Source organism: Schistocerca piceifrons, chromosome 4 (assembly GCF_021461385.2).
Source record: "Schistocerca piceifrons isolate TAMUIC-IGC-003096 chromosome 4, iqSchPice1.1, whole genome shotgun sequence".
Lineage (NCBI taxonomy): Eukaryota > Metazoa > Arthropoda > Insecta > Orthoptera > Acrididae > Schistocerca > Schistocerca piceifrons.
This window is the reverse complement of record NC_060141.1, coordinates 319,578,023-319,600,836: the sequence shown is the minus strand read 5'-3', so window position 1 is coordinate 319,600,836 and position 22,814 is coordinate 319,578,023. Positions and strand designations below refer to the sequence as shown.

Here is a 22,814-nt window from a genome sequence, read left to right as displayed (position 1 = left end):
TACACTTCAGAGTCGATAGTTGCTCAATGGGGTAGGACGTCAAACAGAACAACCCCTTCAGTGTCCACGAAGACCATCGCCATGACTTTGCCGGCTGAGGGCGCAGCTGTGCACTTTTCCTTTGGGAGAGACTTGGTGTGGCGCCAGTCAGTGCACTGTCGTTTTGTTTCCAGTTAGAAGTGATGAATCCATGTTTCATGGCCTGTGACGATGTTCGGCAAAAATTTGTTACAATCAGCCTCGTAACGCTCAAGCAATGCCACGCAGATGGTCCTTCGTTGCTCTTTATGGTCTTCTGATAGCCGGCGAGAAACCCAGCGGACACATACCTTCGAGTACTCCAACTGGCGACGAGTGTGCCAGCACTGCCGAAAGCGATATTCAGTTGTGCAACGAGGTGTTTTGATTGTGATCCGTCGATCACCTCGAATGTGAGTGTTCACACATTCCAACACACGAGGAATCACAGCTGTGTGCGACCAGCTGGCGCGCGGAGAATCGGACAGGTTTGTGCGACCTTGCTGCGATGATGACAGACGCCTCGCCCAACGAATCACCGTGCTTATTTTCACTGCCAGGTATACGTAGACATTTTGCAAGCGCCTTTGAATATCTACGATGTCCTCGTTTTCCGCCAAGAGAAACACAGTAATAGCCCTCTTCTTGGAACGCACTTTCGTTACAGACGCCATTTTGAAGGCTACGCCCGGTATAGGATATTTATATGAAACTATAAGGGCTGAAGCGGCGATATTCCACGACGGTCCACAACAAATTCCGCAATTCTTCAAGCGAAACTGGCCGAGAAAAAAATATGTTGTATTTCTTATTGAACGCCCCTCGTACTGTGCGTTAATGAAAAATTTACATGTTCCACAACCCTTGGCAGGCAGCCTCACGGTTTGTGCCGAAGGATACTTCTGGAACAGTTATTTTTTGCCCACTTCTGTCTTTCATTCACGAAGATTAGAGATTAGATTAGTACCTGTTCCATAGATCATGAATACGACACTTCGTAATGATGTGGAACGTGTCAGGTTAATAAAAGGTGTCTATACAAGATATTACATTACACAAAATATTACATGACACTTAATATTTTTAATTTTTTTGGAGGGGATTGGGGAAATTACCCACTTACTATATCCAACAATTCATCTAATGAGTAGAAGAAGTTGCCATTAAGAAATTCTTTTAATTTCCTTTTAAATGCTATATGGCTATCTGTCAGACTTCTGATGCTATTAAGTAAGTGACCAAAGGCATTTGTGGCAGCATAATTTACCCCCTTCTGAGCCAAAATTAGATTTAACCTTGAGTAGTGAATATCATCCTTTCTCCTAGTGCTGTAGCCATGTACACTGCTACCACTTTTGAATTCGTTCGGATTGTTAATAACAAATTTCATAAGTGAATATATACATTGTGAGGCTACAGTGAAGATCCCTAGCTCTTTAAATAAGTGTCTGCCGGATGATCTTGGATGAGGTCCTGCAATTATTCTGATTACACGCTTTCGTGTAATGAACACACTTTTACTCAATAAAAAGTTACCCCAGAATGTGATGCCATACGAAAGCACAGAATGAAAATAGGCGTGGTAAGCTAATTTACTGAGATGTATATCGCCAAAATTTGCAATGACCCTAATAGCATAAGTAGCTGAACTCAAAGTATCGGCAAATCTTCAGCGTATTTTTTACAGTTCAACCCCTCATCAATGCATACACCTACAAATTTTGATTATTCTACATTAGCAACCGATTTCTGATCGAAGTCTATATTTATCAATGCCGTCATTCCATTTACGATGTGGAACTGTATACACTGTGTTTTGTGAAAGTTTAATGAGAGCCCATTTGCAGATAACCACTTAATGATTACCTGAAAAATATCGTTTAGAATTACATCGCGAATGTCGAGTGGGTAAAAGGGATTGTGAATGAACCTCCGTATGGACTCTCATTTCCCTTATTTTTTTGTCATGATCGTTTCATGAGACGTATACTGATACCTGGTCGCCTCCACACCTACGACGATCGTGTCACCTGCACTCGTTCTTGAAGAGAACCCGACGCCATTGATTCAGTTTCCACTCCAGCTTTTCCCCAGTCCACAATTTCCGCACACTGCAATGTGGGGAGGGGTGGAGGTTTCTCGTACATTCTTCTACGAAGCATTAATTGTAGGCAGCGGTTATCAACTGGCGTTGTCGGACAAAGGCGATGTTTTGAGCTGGTGTGGCGACTGGACGTTCTAACGACAGCACTGCGGTATACGCCGGTTCAGCAGCAACTTCCCATGCTGAGTACCCGTCTTGCTATAAGGTAATAATGAGCATACGATCTTAGATCGAATTGACCTTTCAAGTCACGTTGGCAGATTAAATAACGAACACAAAACGCATTGCCTCGTTCACAAATCTGAAAATTTAGCGTGGTCTAGTAAATTCTTATTGAAAATGTTGGTTTCACGTTTACCTCCATCACACAGCGATTTCCAAAGTTCAAATGAGTACTGACGAAGAGGTTTCCAGTAAGAGAAAAAGACTAACTTTGCAAATAAAGAGGGTGGAATAATTCGTTTTTTTAGATACAGGGTGTCCACATTAAACATTCAATAATAAAAGTGTAATAGCTTAAGAAGTAATTGAGGAACTTATTGACGGCACGTTTCTACAAGTATGTTAATTCAAAAAACTTTTGACACCTAATACACCTCGATATACGCACTATTAGTGTCGCGACAGACATCTAATCTGTATTCTACTTCTCTCCAAGTGTTTTACAACATTGCAGTCATAAGATTTGCGATAGCTGCACGACAGCGATGGCGCAGATATTGCGGATCACGAACTGGTGTCTGGCACACGTGATTCTTGATTAATCCCCCACAGGAAAAAAATCAAGTGGCGTAATGCCTAGGGTGTCAAGCCATCGACGGATTGCCTCTCCCAAGCCGACGATATAGGATCTCATGATCCAAGAAATCTCTCACAACATTTGCAAAATGAAATGGTGTCCCATCTCGTTGAAAGATCACGTCACGAGGAAGTTGTATGAGGGCACACAGAACATCTTCTGCTGTGGAGCCAACATGGCACTGACGCACTTTTACATGAAAAAGCAGTTACTCACTTTCCCGCGTCTTACCAACTGCCGAAAGCAAACGCAGAAAACATTTTGAGTTACCACACTTGTAGAAGCAAACCGCCAGTAAATATCTCAATTACCTCTCATTTGTTGCATTTTATATTATTGTATTTTTAACCCGGACACCCTGTATTTAGAAGCGACGAATGATTTTTACTAGTGTATAACATTCTCTTGGAGATTTTGCCGAATTGTTATGTCTTCTTGGTGCAATATTTCGACAACGTAGCTCGTAGTCATTGTCAGGTACTATCTGACGTACTGAAGCTTTTTGGATCCGCGCTGGTTACCTGTCGGTACACTGCTCTTTCTCCTACCCCTCCATTTGCCTTTCGGCAGCCGTGGCTCCGCTGCCCCTCGTTCCTTGTTCCATCCTATCCACAGCCTGTGGCGCTTCGCACGTAGTCCTCTGTCACTGGCGGTGACTGCTGTGCATGTGATGCGTCAATGGCTGACTTCCCCCTTTGCAGCCTGAACTGAGCTTCCTGGTGCTCTTTTGCTAATATTAAGAAAGGGTCTCAGGTCTTGCTCCGATTGTAACCGACATTTCTGCTGATAATATTTCTTCCAATTTAATATCAACCGTGCTGCTAATAACACTGTCCCAGAACTTAGGCAGCTGCATAAGGATTTTTGTAATACTGTATATTAACACGTAGGAGTGATTAAGTTCTAGGAAGTGCTAGGCGACTTACTTGGTTGTACCAGATGTGTGTGGTGTTCGTTTTTCCGTTATCAAATCTCCACTATGGTAATTGTTTCACCGATGTATGATATACTACACTGACATGGAATGCTGTAAATTCCTAGCTTATGTAAGCCTCGAAGAAAATCCTCTGCTGACACATAACCAAGAGGGATTCCAAAAATATTCTTCTTGTGGAACACAACTGACCCTTAATTCAAATTAATTTATTATTGTTTTCGACGAGGGATCTCAAGATGATTTCATATTTCTAGATTTTCAGAAGGCTTTCGGCACCGTCGCTCAGAAGCGGTTTCTAATTAAATTGCGGCCTATGGAGTATCGTCTAAATTGTGCATGATTTCCTTTCAGAAAGGACGAGGTAGTAATTGATGGAAAGTCACTGAGTGAAACAGAAGTGTTACTTGTCATTGTTTTCCAAGTAAAATTTTGCTATTTTTATCCATATGCAAAAGATTTGAGAGACAACGTGAACAGCCCTCTTCTGTTGTTTGTTCTTTCGTTTACCGTCTCGTAAAGTCATCAGAAGATCAAAAGCAAACGCAAATTGACTTAGACAAGAGATGTGGCAGTTGATCCTGAACAACAGAGAGTGTGAGGTCCAACACACGAGTATTATAATATTTCGTTAAATTTCGGTTACACGATAAAACACACAAATTTATAGGTTGCAGGTTCGACTAAACACGTATAGATTGCACCTACAAACAACTTAAATTTGAACCATCAAGTAAAAAAAAACTATTCTTGTCCTTCCTTCTGCCGGCCGCGGTGGCCGAGCGGTTCTAGGCGCTTCAGTCGGGAACCGCGCGACTGCTACGGTCGGAGGTTCGAATCCAGCCTCGGGCATGGATGTGTGTGATGTCTTTAGGTTAGTTAGGTTTAAGTAGTTCTAAGTTCCAGGGGACTGATGACCTCAGATGTTAAGTCCCATAGTGCTCAGAGCCATCTGAACCATTTTTCCCCTTCCTTCTCTAGAGTACTGCTGTGTGGTATGGGATCCTTACCAGATAGGATTATTGGATGACCTCAAAAAAGGTCACAGAAGAGCATCTCATTTTGTATTACCGCAAAATTGGAAAGAAAACGTTACCGCAAAATTGGAAAGAAAATTTTAATGATGTGATACGCTAGTTAGAGTGGCAATCATTAAAAGAAAGGCAATTTTCGTTGAAGTGAAATCTTTTCATGAAATAATAATCATCAGCTTTCTCCTCCGAATCCCTGAATATTTTGTTCCCTTGCGTACTCTTAGAGAGCGGAAAGGTCAAGGAAGAGTTTGAAATTGAATCTGTGAATCCTCTGCCAAACACTTAAGTGTGAAGTGCAGAGTAACCATCTAGATGTAGATTTAAATGTGGATGTAGTAGTCATCTTTAGAACCTGCTGACAATGCACTACACTTTGGAAATATTGTGCCCAGATAACACAACAACCCGGCAACATACTAGCGAGAACATTATACAAGAGGCATTCATTAAGTTTTACTCAAAGTTTCAAATTAATTTTTTGGCTGTTTGCAGTTACATGTGTGCAGTTGTGGTACGCAATGGACTACCCGCGCCACAGTACCGTAGGACGGCACTAGAGAAGCCAGAACAAAGCTGTGCAGCCCATTGATAAACTGGAGTATCGGGTAGTAATTAGCCTGGGTTTGAAGGGGAACAACGCAGCTAAAATCCATACTCATCTGATGGAAGTGTACGACAACAATGCACCCTAATATGACACAGTAGTTAGATGACGCCGACGCTTCCATTGTGGTCAAACAAGTCTGAATGACGAAGAACAATATGGCAGACCAGCGCTCTAAGAAGAACTGGGAATTACAGGAGACGTGAATGCCCAGCTACTCGAAGACCGCCGTATCATAATCTCGAGGTTAGTGGAAAAAGTGAAATATCAGTCATGGGCCAATTTTTAACATCTTGTACGACATTTTGATCATGGAAGATGTCGCCGCCCACTGAGTTTAGTGGCTGCTCACACCCATTTCTATAAAAGACCATCGAAACTAAGAGCAAGAGAAATGTTGCAGCTGTGTCTGGTCAATACAGACGACTTATTTAGACGCCTTATCACCACGAATAAGTACTGGATTTATGACTATGACCCCAAGACAAAGGAGCAAAGCAAGCAGTGGAAGTATGTGAATTCATCGCTACTCAAAAAGGCGAATTTCCAATCCTAGTTTTCGTATGTACCAAACGTTCACCTGGTACCCAGTGACGCGGTGTCCCGTGGAACAAACGGCAGTTTTGAATGGTTGACATGGAAATGGTTGACTTAGTGAACAGCTGCTTAGAAACGGGGGCCAAAACGCGGCACAGTCGTCGTAAGTGTACAAGAGCAGAGTGAATACCGAAAGAGAGAAAACACACAGGCAATAATTTGACACTATATCAAATGGTACGGTCTGAAGGCTTTACGTGGTAAAATGTAAGTGAGAACTGTGCCGCAGGATAAGCCCAAGGAACTCTCGGCTACTGCCGTCTGCAGAGCCACGAGGAACTACATCTACTAACCAGTTGTAGTATCTGAAACTCGATATTGGTACTGCAGCTTGTCGGAGGATAGAACTCTAACATCATCGGGCGAGGTGACGCTATTTTTTGGGAATGCCATTGTGTGGTGCTAGCAGATAATGCTCGCACGGGACAAACCTTCACAGGAGCATACTATCGAAATCTCTTGACGAAGTTACCGGAGGCTGACAAGATGAAACATAGGTGGATTCTGTCCAAGGCAGAGTTTCTGCTTCACGACAGTGCCCCAAAAGACATGTTGCTTCTTTTGACTCACATTGTGTCCCCACATCCAATATTCTCCTTTCATAACACCCAGTGACTTCTTCCTTGAATGAAGAAATCATAGCATGTCAGGCATTTCCAGAGTAACGACAAAACGATATTGGAGGTGGAAAGGCTTGTGGACGACCAAAATCCAAATTTATACAGTCAATGTCTCCAGCAAACCAAACAACGTTGGAAAATATGAGTCTCATTGACGGATAAGTATGTGATGAAGGACAAACATCATCATAAAGTTTCACAGTCGATGCTTGATTCTTTTCCGAAGTGAAACTGTTGCTCTATTATCATCAGCACCGTTAAAATATGAGATCTTACATTTGTTTTTCATAGCGAGCACAAATATCGCCTGCAGAGTGTCCAACGACCATTATAAATTAAAACTGTAGAGCAGCCACAAGTCGCACGCCAGACGTAAAATTCTATTTCTGACGTCGGAACTACATACAAAGGCAGAGTCTTTGCGCCAAACGTCGGGGCTCATAGATCACGTCATGAGCAACAACTTTTCTTACTGACAAAACTTTCACTGAACCTTTTCAGCGGCGCTAGGTGTCTTTTATAGTTGACTAGCGTTCTACCTGCACCTTCATCCATTTACCCGTGTGGCATATATAAAGCACACATCTCCTCCTCTCTCCTCTCTCTGTCCACCTCCCTCTGTCTTTCCGTCTCATTCGCCCCTAATTTCTCTGACCATCTCCTCCTCCATCCCTACATCTCCTCTTCCCTTCTCTCTGTCCCTTCCTTGCTTCCCCTCTTACCGTATCTTCCTTCCCTCTCCCTCTGTTCATCTCCTCGTTCCCACTCACCCGACCATCTCATCCTCCCCCTCTCTGACCATTTCCTCCCCCCTTCCTCTGTCCAACTCCTCTTCCCCAATCTGCCCCTCTCCTGCTCCTCACTTTCTCTACCCATCAACTCCTCCCCACTTTCTGCCTCTCCATCTCCTCCTCTCATCTCTCTCATCTCTCCATCTCAACCTTCCCTTTCTATCTGCCCATCTGCTCCCTCTCCATTTCTCTCTGTCAATCTGCTACTCCCACATTTATCTGTCCATCTTCTCCTCCTCCCTTTCTCTGCCCATCTCTTCCTCTCAGTCTCCCAATCTGTCCCGTCCTTCTGCCATCTGTCACCACTTTCTGAGACTAGCTCCACAACATGCCAGTCGTGTGGGGCAGCCTAGATATCAGCCATTACCAACGCTTTTTCACCTCCACTCTCACCCCTATGGGAGCTAGGTGGTATTTACCCCACCAGACAGTAAGTATTTTGTGTACCAAATATCTCTGAAATTGATCCAGTGGCTTATGAGGATACACACATACAACGATATTTCTATATATACACTGTGCAACAAAATTGAAGAATCACTTTTTCGAAACCGCATAATTATCTTCCATTGTGCTGCACAAGGTTGAAACTTGGCTCAAAATGTAATGGTGAAAATGCTTGGTGCCTGCAACGTCACCTTTTGGCTCTGTGACGATCCAAACAGCAAGGTGTCGATACATGCAAAAAAAAAAAAAGAAAAAAAGGCCACAATTCAGAAGTTCACGTGAAGTGAACGGTGATTTACTGATGCCGCATTGGCACCATATTTCATCACAGTTATGCCCAACGCCAACGTGGATATCTCACACGATGGGAAGGTCGTTACAGCCCGTCTTACTAACATTTCACCCATTTGTTTTGGACGTCCCTTGACGGAGGTCAGAACCGCGATACCCAGCGTTGAAATCACGTAGTTATAGTATGGGTGGGTGAGGAAAATGTTTCAAACACACTGCCGCTCAAAATCGACACGAAGACGCCTCAGGCGGTGGAATAAGGGGCGTCAATGAAACCAGCCCTTTCCTTGGATTGTTGATTCCCAAACATTTTGCTTTCGAAAACGACAGTTCGTAGTGCTATGAGCAACAGGAACATGTTCTTTACAAACTTTGTCATTGCTGACACCCTCTGATGGTTCAACCTGTCTCTAAGGACATTACGGTGCTACATCCATATTGAACGTGATGGCACCTCTTTGGACTGCAGCATAACCGCAATTTTTGCTCTCGTGTACAGGCTGGTACAACTAGAGACTTTTCAAAACCCTTCAACGAAATTTGAGTGTGATCCGAAGTAGCAAAGGGTACTCATGATTTTTCATCCCTCGTTTTTCGCGCCTTACTATGGCGTGATCATGGGGAGGAGGGTGTAACATTAACATGCATATGAATAAAACGGCAATGGGTCCCTCTAAGACCCCCCAGTTCGACAACATCTACGATGCCGCCCAAGAACCTTTGTTGAACGTGTTACTTCCGATTGGTGTCGAAAGGGTTGCCTAATCATCAGGCGCTAGAGCAGCCGGACTGGTGTCAATGTTTCTGACAGGAAAGTTGTATGCGATTAATAGCAGCTCTTCAATTGCATTTGGGCTTGTGTCGTTAACAAGTGGACGATATAAAGGAGGGTGGTACCCACCGACGAAGGCCCTGGACAGGTCGGGCTTGGACTCGGCCTCGGCGCGGCCGTCGCCCTGACCGCCGTTGGTGTGCAGGTACTGCGACTGCGTCTGTCCGCGGTGGCGGCGCGGCGGCTGCTGCGGGGCCTGCCTCCTGGTGCGGCCGTGTGGGCGCCGCAGGTCCAGCGCCAGCGCGGCGTCCAGGGACTGCTTGCCGGCCGGCGGCGGCAGCGAGTTGCCGCGCCGGGCCGCGCGCACTACGAACACGCGCAGCCCCGCGCAGAAGTCGTACAGCCGCGGCCCGGCGAACGACAGCGCCTGCGTATATATTAAAGTAATATTACATTTATGTTTTTACTACGCGTAACAATATTATTTAGTTTAATTCTTTTGTTATTTCGCTGTCAGAGTGCAGCACAAGCCAGACACTGTCTCCCACATAGCGTTCTTTAATTTAGCTGCCACCGGGCGGAAGTGCTTCCGCTTTGCCTTCGATTCTGGCCCACAGATGGCATAAGCGTCCGCTTTCTCTACCATTGCGCCTTGACTAAGCCTGGCATTCACTAGACGTCCCATTGTCACATTACACGGTCTTATGCCACCTTACTGGAAGGGCTTGTGTTCTGTCATTGTACCTCTCGACTGGCCGACGTTGGAACCAATGTTTGCTGTATCAATTACCTCCCCATCACCCACATACTCCGTCCCACGGAGTGCAACCTCCGTTAGGCCAAAGAAATGGAAGTCTTCGGTTAGGCGGCGATGATCCCAGTGGGCACACAACTTTGAGTACCCCAACCCGTGGACGAGTGTTTCAGCACTACCAAAGGAGACGGCCAGCTGAGCAGCGTGATGTTTGATTGCAGTTTGTCGCTGACCTCGTATGAGAGTGTCCGCACATAGCAATACTGCATAAATCACAGCTTGTGTGCTGCCAGCGGGCTCCAAGGGAGATCAAACAGGTTTGCGCGGCCTTGTTGCGATGATGACAGACGTCTCGCCCAACGACTCAATGTGCCTTTTTTCACAGCCAGATCTCCGTAGACGTCCTACAAGCGCCTATGAATATCTGCGATGCTCTGGGTATCCGCTGAAAGAAACTCAATGACAGCTGTTCACTTGGATTGCAACTCAATTACAGACGTCATTTTGAAGGCTACATATAGTGCTGCCATCTATCAGCACTTCGTGAAACTGCTGCATAGGGGCTGAAGCGAGAATCTTCCACAATGTACACAACAAATTCCGCATTTTTTTCAACCGAGATTGGCTGAGAAAAAAAGTGAGTCACGTTACTTACTGGACATCTTGTGGAACGCCCTCATACTTAGGCTCGAATCATATGAGCCAGTTATGCGTGTGCTTTCAGCCAGTTGGTGGGTTGATTTGGGGTAGGGGACCAAACAGCAAGGTGATCGATCCATTAAGTAGGATGGCAGATATAAAGGGACAAACAGCATAAACATCAGGATAAGGTAAGGGGAAGGGATAATGTTCAAACAGAGGGGGGAAAAGGATGTCAGGGCAGCAGGAAGAGTAAAGAACATAAGGGGACTGAGCAGGGGTGTCCCAGAAGTGCTACGCCTGGTGAGGCACCAGCATTGCCGCTGAACGATCCCGACACACACCGTAACACGCCATTATCACGATATAAGGGGGACAACACCAGGGGAAGAAGACACAAGAAAAGGGGAAATAAAACAGCACACAGAAAAGACGAAATGTAGTGAAAGGTGGGGAGAAGCTGGCAGGTAGGGACGCAAGGTTGAGGCCTCCATAACCAAATCCTACACTCACTCAAATTCTGGATGAAAATTCAAGAACTTATTTCTGAGGTACAAACAACTTTCGTGAAGAAAACTAAGTACAGATGTAACCATGCAAGGGCCGTCCGTTAAAACCCCAGACAAGGAAGGTGGGAGGACATATTTAGTGCAAAGGTCGAAAAGGCGGGGGCAGTACGGCAAAATATGGATTACTGTAAGTAGAGCCCCACAACTACAAAAGGAGGGGGAGGGGGCATGGGGAGGGTGCCCCCCATCCCCTAGCCAGATGATCAGTAATTTCATTACCCAGGATACACACACAGTCAGGAACCCAAAGGAAGTCGACCGAATAAGCAACATCACTAAGATCAGCGAGAAGATCGTGGGTGGCAGAGAGCAAGTACAAAATGGTTCAAATGGCTATGAGCACTATGAGACTTAACATCTGAGGTCATCAGTCCCCTAGAACTTAGAACTACTTAAACCTAACCAACCTAAGGACATCACACACATCCATGCCCGAGGCGGGATTCGAACCTGCGACCGTAGCAATCGCGCGGTTCCAGACTGAGGCGCCTAGAACCGCTCGGCCACCATGGTAGGCAGAGAGCAAGTGATACTGGAGAAAACAACAAGCGATAGCCTCAAGGAGACTCATTGAGTCCGTACATAACAAATTAGGGTGAGGGAGGATCATTTAATAAAACGAGGGGACCCGATAGGTGGCCATCAATTCCCCAGTAAAAAACTACACATGGCAGGCGAGAGATGGCGTTCTATGCCAACAAAAGATGTGAAGGCATATTCCACATGATCAGTGGATTTAGAGTCATCAGTGTAAAAACAATAGCATTTTGAGACTGCCATAAGAGCATTCGGAACAAACAATGGAACAGTGTTGGAACGACTGAGGCTTTCAAACCCTGGAAGAGATCCATCTGAATCCACGCTTGAGGAACTAATCAAGGGGGGGGGGGGGGTAGTCAGGAGGGAATATGAGGAAGAGGGCAAGGAGGGTAGATAGAAATCATGGGAGGAAAAAGCGAGGTGGAGCCAACAGGTGCACCCACCCAAGAGTGGGCAGCAGACAAGTGAGGCCCAAAGCCATGAAAAGAACAGAATAGGAGGAATGAGTAGGGGAAGAGTGGATAATTATGGCATAGAAAGCCAGGTTCTGGGATCGCTGAATCGAAAGGGGAGGGATTCCAGCGTCAACCAGAAGACTATCAATAGGGATAGTGTGAAAGGCATCGATGGCTAAATGGATGCCATTATGGTGAACTGGGTCGAGGAAGAGGCGTGTAGTAGGGGCAGCTGATCCATAAACTTGACAACTACAGTCCAGACGAGACAGAACTAACGTCCATCAAAGGAGAGGAAGGCTCGAATGATCTGTGCCCCAAGAGGTGTAGGCAAGGAAGTGAAGAACATTGGATTCCTGCAAACAGCCAACCATCAGGTGACAGATATGGGGCAAACAAGTAAACTTGTTGTCAAAGAGAAGACCCAATAAGCGCAACTGGGGGACCAGTCAGGCGTGGGGCATCGAGGTACAGCTCTGGATCAGAATTGCCCATAGTACAGCGACAGAAATTCACTACCCTCAACTTAAGGGGAGAAAACTGGAAACTGTGCGAGAGTGTCCACATGGAAAATCGCCAGATGGCACCTTGGAGCTGTTGTTCCACAGTGGCCACTGAGTGGGAGCTAGCCCAAACACAGAAACTATCCACATGTGGAGCATGGGTGACCAATAGTCTGGAACAGGCCATAAGTCCATTAACAGAGATTAGGAAATGAAGAAAGGCACTTAATACACGAACCTATGGACTTCCATTCGCCTGGGTCGGCTGAGAGCTGAGAACAGTGGCGACCTGGACTCTAAAAGACCGGTGGGACAGGAACTGGCGAATAAAAACTGGAAGAGGGCCCCAAAAACCCCACTCATCGAGCGTAAGGAGGATACGATGGTGCCAGGCTGTTTTGTGGGCCTTACAAACATCAAAGAAAACTGCAACAAAATGGCGATGCTGAGAAAAGGCCTGCCAAACTGCGGTTTCCAGTCAAAGCAGATGATCGATTGGGGACATCTGTCTCAAGAGCCACACTGGTAAGGAGATAAAAGGTCCTGAGATTCAAGGACCTAAATTATGCTGATGAGACACCATCCATTCTAGTAAGTTTCAGGGGACATTGGTAAGGCTGATGGGCTGGTAACCAGCAAGGGACATGGATCCTTGCCACACTTAAGGATAGCACCCACAATACTGTCCATCCACTGAGAGGGGAAAATGCCTTGGAGCCAAATACTGTGAAATGCCTGGAGGAGATATTGGGATTGTGGAGGACTGAAGTGTTGAAGCTATTGGCTATTGATGGAATCAGGGCCATGAGCTGAATTAGGGGAAGAAAAGAGGGCCAGAAGAAGGTCCCACTCCATAAAAAGTTCATTGTAGGATTCTACCTGACAAGGTGTAAAACGGAAGCAGAGCCCAGAATGGAAGACAGCTGCTAACAACCTTGGAGGCTGCAGAGTGTAGTGCACACTCGTAATGGAGCAATAGCAGAACCTAGAGAGGAGACAAACTGTTCCCAACACACCTGTTTGTTCCATCTGATTAAGTAATGGGCTTTGGCGCGAAGATGTTTAAAGGTAATAAGACAAAGGGGATGGAAACATGAACTGGAAGGTATATAGAGGTCAACATGATGGAAAGCCCAGTGGGGTAAACTGGTCAGTGGAAGGTGGGAAGTGCACAGCAGAGTCAACAGGGAAGTGGCCACTATCACGGAGTTCATTGTGTGGTGACCAGTGTAAGGAACAAAGAAGAGGAGGCAAAGGGAGTGAAAGATTAGTAGTAGAAAAAGTGCCATATGTGACACTAAAATGAATAGGGGAACCCTCATTAAGAAGGCACAGGAAATTGGTCAGTGAGGAGCCCCCGACTAGGTGAGGAAGCACTCCCCACAATGATGATGGACATTAAAAACTCCAAGGAGGAGGACCCCACAACAGTGATGGACATTAAAATCTCCGAGAAGAAGGATGGGAGCGGGGTGGGTTGCTGAAGGAGGTCAGTTAGGGTGGCAGATGTATGTGGCCTGCCAGGAGGGGACAGAGACTGTGAACCATGATGGCAGAGTCTAAGTGTACCCGAGCGGCAACCGCTTCCAATGGGATACAAAGTGAGATCAATATACTAACAATATCAGTGTGGACTTAAGTGCAGACGCCACCAGAAGCCTTCAAAGGGTTGACCCTGTTCCAATAGAAAGCACGTTATCCACAAAAAGATCCTTGAGAACAACACAAGCTGCCAAGTAAAAGGCAATAAGGGATTGCCACTCTGGGAAGCGATGGTACTATCCATTACAATTCTACTGAATAATCATGAAGCAGGTATCCAAATAGGAGGAGAATGGGCTGGAGCCAGTCATGCCACCTGGTCACCATCCATCACAAACGATGACGGGGTAACATCCATAAATAAGAAAGATGTCAGATTTCGAGGGGGAGATGGCTCCTCTGGGGGCACTGGGGAGGCCTTGTCCTCAGACTTATTTTTCTTTTCTTCTCTTTCGTAAGTTAAGAAAGACATGGTACAGAGGGAGAACAGGACCAATAGAGAGCAGGCACACAGACTGTGTGTCTCATGGCTGAGTTGAGGTAGCAGGCCTCTGGCTTGAGAGACACCGCAGGAAGGAGTCCCAGGGGAGAGCCTCATCACCGGAGGGTGCTGAAGAAGGAGGGAACTTCTTTGGTTGGTGAGGAGGAGCACCAAGCAGTGGAGAGAGTGTGGCAACTTCTGGGGAGAGGGAGATGAGAGGGGGATGGATCTGGGGTAAGGCAGAGGAAGGAGGGGAAAGGACAAAACAAAAATCATCGACACAGGATGAAGTCGGTCAAATTTCTGACAAGCCTCAGTGTAAGATAAACGATCTAGGGACTTACACTCTTGTATCTTCTTTTCTTTCTTATAAGCCAAGCAGTCTGGTGAGCATGGAGAGTGATGGTCATGACAATTTACACACATGAGTTGCGGAACACAGGGGCTCCTCTCACGGAATGGGTGTCCACAGTCACCAGTAGAGGGTCGGCCGTACAGTAGGAAGATATGTGCCTGGAAGGCAAGCAGTAAAAGCACCTCACAGGTGGCAGGACACACAGCTTCACGTCACACCGTTAACACATAACCTTGACCTTATCTGGGGGGGAATCTGCCTTGAAAGCCATAAAAAAGGCGCCAGTATCAAAGCGGTTGTCCTTACTATCTTCCTGCACACGACAAACAAAATGAACGCCCCAGTCATTACATAATGGCCCAGAGTTCCTCATCAGTTTGAAGGATATGGTCTCTGTGAAAATGACTCCCAGGACCATATTTAAAGGCGAGAAGGGTGTAATGGACACCAGGATATCGCCAATATGATCACAAGCATGAAGAGCTACGAACTGGGTGTCAAAAGAAGTTTTGATCAACAGGGAAACCGACCACATCTTACTGAGGGACTGCACTTCGCCAAACTTACCTTCGATATTTTCCTCAAAAAATAACGGCTCTGTGGCGGTGAAAGTGTCTCCATCCGTCCTAGTACAGACCAGGTAGTGGGGAAAGTGTTTCATCCCATGCCGGAGAGCCTGGCCCTCCTCCAGGATGCAGCCAGGGAAGGAAAAGCCACAAGGTCATAAGAAGCAGTATTCAATGATCCGTTACGACTCAAACAGACGGCCATAGGATATCGGTCAGATTGTTTGGGCGCTTAGGCAGGAAAGCAAGAGGGAACAGAAGAGGGGGGGGGGGGGGGGAGGAATCCACGCAGTTGACATTAAGGAGGGAGTTCTCCAAATGGCTCACATTACAGACAGAAAATCTAGAAGTGGAAGTCAAATCCCAAAGCGACCAAAAACGCCAAAAAGGAAGGTTGAAAGAGAAAAGGCAAGGTGAACAAAACCTCGAGGAAGACAGGAAACTAGGTGGAGAGCCAGGTGGACATAAGTAAGAACACCGAGAGAGAGGAAGGAGGGGGCAGAGGGAAAGGAGCGAGAATGGGGAGGGAAGGGCATGGGGAAGGAAACGCACCCCAGGATGGAAGAATGGGCCGCAACAGCTCGGGGTCCCGTGGGAACCATGCACAAACTCACGAAAGAACCGTGAGCCCCCTGGGGGCCCTCAGTAAGTTCACAGCGCCAGAAATCGTTTCAGTGCACGCAAGGTGACATGGCAGCGATAATCGTACAATAATACTAGATTCGAAGGGAATCAGTATTGACGTTGGCAGAAGAGAACAGGTGGTGATTGCACTGAACTAGCTGAAATAACAGAGTGTACACTGACCAAAAAAAGTGAAATATCCAGAAAACATTGACCGACGTCTATGTGACTTCGTACATGTACACACCATTGATCATAGGATGGCAACAGCAGGACTAGGTCATTACCACTCCACGTGTAGGCTCGCGGTAATAGCAAAACACAAACGGCTGCGTTTGGAATGATGCTGTGACTGGGAAACATTGATGAACGGCGTCGCTTTGGTTTTCAGTGACGTATCGCGGATCTGCACTACCCTGAGTAACCACTGTTGGCGAGTATGGCGGCGTCCTTGGGAGATGTCCCAATCTTCAAATCTTTTGGAGCTGCACGGTGCTATTACCGCTGGCGTCAAAGCGTCGGGAGATATAGGGTATGACTTCAGATCATGGCTATTAGTGACTGATGGGATACTGACAGCACAACAGTACGTCGCGAGCATCCTGCGTCCTCATTGTTACTTCTTATGCAATAGTATCGTGGTGGCATTTTTCAGCAGGACAATGCATGTCCACACACGGCATTGGTCCCCAAGAACTATCTTCCTAGTGTCGAGGTACTCCTAGGGCCAGTAAGATTCTCAGCTCTGTCTCTTAGAGAATGTATGTCAGACTAGCTCTGACGCCACTTTGTCCCAATGTCAGCATCCAGGATATCAAGGACCAGTTTCAACACCTGTGGCCCAGCTTGCCTCAGGAGAGAGTACAATGTCTCCATGACAATTTTTCCAACCGAATCAGTGCATGCATCCAGGCAAGAGGGGTGTTACGTCATGCTAATAGGTGGGCTCATACTTCCAAGCACTTAGTAAATTTGGCTCGATAGTGTAATCGCTGAAATAACTTCACATATCCTCTGAACCCATGAAGTTTCATTTCGTTTCCTCTACCCCTTCTGGGTGCTTCACTTTTTTCAGGCAGTGTATTTTAAATTATTATTGACTGAAGATTTGTATATTCAGATGAAAGGGCTCTAGCCAGGAAACAAAGCATTTGCTGGTTAGGGCTAAGTTTGAATGGCCACATTAGAGCAAAAACCGCTCTACTACAACATAAACGCAAAATTGTTTAACAATGATACTTTTCTACATCATTCATCTCCTGATCCGGTTTGGCAGTAAAAACGTCACAAAACTTTTCACACATTTGAAACTTTGTGGCTCTGTTTTTTGTTTTATCGTGGTAATTCTTGCGAGATGTGTCCCCCATTTCATTTTACTTCTTCACCTCTTTAACAAACAATTTCACATCCAAATCGGCTACATCCAAGGAACATGACGGCAGTATTGTTAGAGCTAGCAATACATGTGCACTCACCAATTCTCCGACAACGACTGCTGCTTCGCTATGATCGGCTCGATTGCTGCCAAAAAGCAGTGGTTGGCGAACACAGTTCTATCGCTGCGTCCCGGCTGCGAGTTAGAAGCTTCACTGCCATAGTGTATGCGGCTCCATTGTTTCACGTGTGCTGCTAAAATGCGTGTGAAAATGAAGCTGCGAACTCGCGGGAATAAATCATTCGTATGCATCTAGCCTTAAAGCCAGTTAAAGAGGGGAGAAACGTTGTTAAGTTGGTACTCCATGTTATACATTCTTGAACGCAGCGTGTTTCCCCCAAATCGCTTCAGGCAAATGCCGTGATGGTTACTTTGAAAGAGCACGGCCGACTTCCTTCCCCATCCTTCCATAATCCGATGGGACAGATGATCTCGCTGTTTGGTCCTCTCCCCCGAAATCAACCAAACAACCACGGGCGCAGCACCGTTCAAACTGTATATCCCGACAGCGCTGCAGAGCGAGACAATTGGGTGATGTGGAGGGTCTTGCTCTCGCCATAGACAAGGTGGGATGGTACACACCGCTCTTAAACAGTATTCCGCTGGGGTTGGATTGTATAGCAAGCTGGCCGCGCGGGGTAGCCGTGCGGTCTAATGGCGCCTTGCCACGGTTCACGTAGATGCCCCAGTCGGAGGTTCCAGTTCTCTCTCGGGCATGGGTGTGTGTGTTTACCTTAGCGTAAGTTAGTTTAAGTTAGATTAAGCAGTATGTAAGCTCAGGGACCGAAGATCTCAGCAGTTTGGTCCTATAGGAACTTACTACAAATTTACAAAAAAATTTATAGCAAGCTGGAGGCCGGGGTTCCCAACCAGTTGTGACAGATAGCGCGAGATGCGTTCACAGACTAGACGCTGCAGACTTACAGGTGCCTACGATGCAGCCACAGAATGCTGTTGGCGTTCACCCGTGACATTTACTCGTATTACGGTTCGTTTGTTGGGAGTAAGACTATTGGTTAACTAATTTCCGTTGTGGCATCAAGTCACCAGTTACAGTGCAGACACAAGCAGCAGTTCCTTGCGTTAATACAGTATTGGTAAAATTCTGTTTATGTCTTTGCTGAAATTATTTTATAACGACTGTAATTAGGCTGTTTCCCGAGCTAATCTTGTACATTAGGTACTTGTTGCTGTTACAAGAGGGTGCTAATTCGTCGCTAGTTAATGAGACGAGTCGTCATCATTAAAGCAGTGGTTTCATTCTGCGTGTTAATCCTTTTAAAATTAAATTTTGGTCTTCAAATATTTTTATTATCATAGAACCCATTACTCTTGAATGGAAATTGTCATTCTAGCAGGGATGAATAAGAGGGCGTGCTGAAAAATAATGCCGCAGAATTTTTTTATTCTGTTCTCAGTATCGACTGAGATATTACACGCCATCCATATTACCCGGTCGATTTGCTGAATTCAATGGAGCCAGTTGCAACCTTTGCCGCTAGAGGGCTTCGAATTGTAGAGTGTAACACTGCTGTGGGTAACGCAACTATACTGGTGTTTCAGAAACTGCTCAGAAAACTGAAAGCACGGGTTCGAAGAGTTCGTCCACACATGAAGCACCCCATCCTTCAACATGGCAATACCGGAGCACACACGAGAATTGTGACATCTGCAACAGTTCGACGCCTTGGGTCTGTCATCGATCATCCTCCATACACTCACGACCTGGGCCCATCCGATTTTCACCTGTTTACAAAGCTTAAAGAACACCTTAGTGTACTTTACTTTGGCAGTGATGAAGGCTTGCAAGCAGAAGTGAGGTCGTGGCTTCCTCAACAAAGTCAAACCCTTTACAGCGCTGTAATCAACAAACTGGTCTCTCGGTGGGAGAAGATGTTCGTCGCCAGAGTGACAATGTTGAGAAATAAATATGTAGGCGTTAGGAATAAGGATGTAGAATGTTAATAAAGTTTTTTTTATTTAAAAAATTTCAAGAGTTTTCACATAAAAATTCAGAGGCTTAGTTTTCAGTACGCTCTCGCATGTTAATTTGTTTGAAGGTTACGATTTTGAGCAAAGAATGCCATCCAGCATAAAAATATTATTAACCATTTGTATTGTTTAGTGCTTAATGAATCAGTTATTGTACAATATACTGCTTGCAATCACCCCCCTTTCACACTGTATCGATATAAACATCCTTTTAATTGATATAGATTCCTCGTAACCGGAAAACTACTACAAACTCGTTTGGTCTTGTGAATGTCAAATCATAACAGATACTATTACAGTGTGCTTGAATTCATTACTGCTCGGTCCTGTCTCAGGTTTGCTTCTCAAGAAATGTTATCGTACGTTGACATTGGAACCCAGCAGTTTTGGTGAGGGCGTATTACAAGATTTCCCACTGTTGTGAAGATATTTCCACAAAAAGAAGAGTAATTGAAGTAACAAACAGAATAACTGTAATTACATTATTATTCTCTGGGCCATCGGTGACCACGAATCAGGATGTTGATTAAAACTCGGAACTAATAGCCGTGAAGTTTTTGGGGACATTTTGAGTGCATGTGGAAATGATAGGCTAATAGGAAATGGAGATGGCATATTTGTTGCCGTAGATAAGAAACTCAAATATACACAGAAAGAAATTCGAACTGCATGCGAGACTGCTCGCGCAATACTCAGCATCAACGATGGGCACAAACTTATAATGGGGATCTTCTGTCGTCCACCATTCTTACCTTGTGGTGTAACAAAAAATTTCAGAGCAACTTTCAGTTTGCGAGTACTTAAGTTCCCCAATCATACTGTCATCATCGGAGTACATCAAATCAAATGGGCGTGACAAGACGTCGTGCACCCTGCGTCAAAAACTGCCTACAACAGGTAGCTTGCAAAGCCCACTCAAGACGAAAATATGTTGGATCTAATGGCAACAAATAGACGTGACTTCTTTGAATATGCCTACGTTGAAACAGGTATCAGTGACCAAGATGCAGATTTTATAACAACGACTACCAAAGTGAAAAAAAGCAACGAAAACAAGTAGAAGAATTTATATATTCAGCAAACTAGATGAAGAGGCAATTGTGGGGTACCTCAGTAAACAATTTGAAACACTTAGCTCTGGAGCGGAGCGTTATAGAACTGTGGCTCACGTTTAAAAGAATAGTTGACTCGTGGAAGAGGGTCACATAGGTGCTGAAAGAACTAAGCTGACAGATGCTCAAAGATAGACGCAAACTATCCCGCGAAGCCCCACTTACAAAGTTTCAAGAAGTAGCTTGAAGTGATATATCTAGGGATAAAATGCAACCTCTTACGTATCACTCCCTTGGGATCGTAGGACAAGATCAGGCTAATTACAGCTCACACAGAGACGTAATCGTTATTGCTGTGCTTCAGTCATGAGTGGAACGAGAAGAAGGTCTAACAACTGGTTCAATAGGAAGTTCTGTCGTTCATGTAAAATGAAGTTTTAGACAGAACTGTTCCCTATACGTCACGAGAAGTTTCGCATATCAAAAACGTCACACTAGAGCTATTTCGCTACACCAGTGTAATGTGATTTGAAAGGAAGGTGACGTGTCCGATTCATGTTGGACGTCTGTCGGGCCACTGTTCTGACTCATACGGCAGCCAATAGGCGGAGCCCGACACGGGCGGCTGAACACAACACTCGCTGATGGAAGACGGGCCGCTGGCCTCATTCTTTGGCCCGTCTGAATACCTTCGGGCGTCCTCTCGCGCCTCCATGCCTGTCACAGTGTCTGTGCTGCGTCGTTTAAAGGCTAGTTCACGTGACAACATTAGATTTCACGAAACTGATTTCGTATATGACGGAAGGACACAACGACACCAGACTACACTTCAGTATCATTGTATGTGAGTGCCAGAGTCGTCTCCGAAATGAAAGTTTTGGCAGCTGCACGAACAGTAGCGTAATTAAGTCGTGTCTGTATGAAACCGATACATAAGTATAAGAGTCGTGTTTGGATACATGATTGTATAAAAAGACAGGTCAGCTGGGTTCCTCAGCGACCTTGCTGCAAGAAGTCGTGGTGGAAGACTAGAGAAATCATTTCAGCCACCTGAGACCAGGTCAGACTTAATACTGTTAATGATGAAACAAGGAAGGAAGATACTATAGTGCCTGATGTATTGTCTTCAGAACTGAAATTACAGATTACATTGCGGTTTTTTTATTATTTTATTATTTTTTTTTAGCACGTGGAGATTCATAGTCGTCTTTACAGCCAGATGTTTTATTTGTTTATATTTTTCGCAGCTCAAATATCGTAAATCCTTCCACGTTCAGATCGTGTATGACTGCCCTCAAGTTCAGCAACACATCGCTACTTTTTCTGCAGTCCCCTAAACTACTATGCATAGCATTGATGTCCTGGAAATGAACGATTTGCTCCGTTCCTCACTCCACATTTAAACTTCGTTGGCACGCTATAGACGCAACACATAACCTCAGGCCCCATGCAACTACTAGTTTCGTGTCGCCAAAGTTGTAACAAGCCGAAACTGTTTAACTTCGCCAGCGACTTGCGCAAGCATCCTCCACACAGGCGCTTTGGTCTGTAACGCTGTTTCGAAACTCAGATTCGTAACGTAGTGTCGTCATGTAGCCGTAATATAACCTCAGAGGCTTCATCGAGACGTTTTTGCATATTATGCCGTATTGATACACGGAAAAGGAAGGAAAGCACGGCTGTTCTGGCCACAAACGGACCAGTCGGGCCCGAATGAACGCCGTGCCTTTCTCTGCCAATGGCGTCATTGGGTGCGGTATGGCGGGACATGTAGTCACCACGCCGCTCTCACGGTCGTTGTCGGGTTGCTTTACCTTGGAACCGCTGCTGAATTACTGAACGCCGAATTGCACACTCCTGTCAAAATTTACGAGATGATTCAGGATGTGTTTAACGTAATTTCTAATTCAATATATAGACGAGCCAAATATTACATCAAATATTTAGGTTAGAGCAACATCCTCTTGCAATCAGTTATGAACAGCTTGCCGAAATCGCTGATAAATCACCGATAATATTCTCAGACAACGTTCATCGTCGCAAATCATAAATAGAAAGTAACAATGTGACATTACTAAACTTCAGGAGTATCCACGGTAAAGTGCCAGAATTAGTATGGCTTATTAAACCTAATAATGCCCAGATAGTATTAGGAACAGGATGTCTGTTGAAACCTTTAATGAGCAGCAAAGAAATCCTGAATATAGACTGCAAAATATATGGCAAGGATAAGTTAGACGTCTTTGGTGGCGACGCCTTTATTGCAATAAAGAATTGTATAATATCTAATGAGGTT

The 22,814-nt window shown here is 45.4% G+C and overlaps 1 protein-coding gene across 1 annotated transcript in view; it reads right to left on the bottom strand.

The window, feature by feature from the left end:
- The window catches only part of LOC124796399 (collagen alpha-1(III) chain-like), a 203,182-nt gene that overhangs the window by 48,933 nt on the left and 131,435 nt on the right, over window positions 1-22,814 (bottom strand). The window contains exon 4 of the mRNA XM_047260576.1: window positions 9,141-9,438. Coding sequence (XP_047116532.1) covers window positions 9,141-9,438 — 298 coding nt within the window. The remainder of the gene's footprint in view (window positions 1-9,140; window positions 9,439-22,814) is intronic.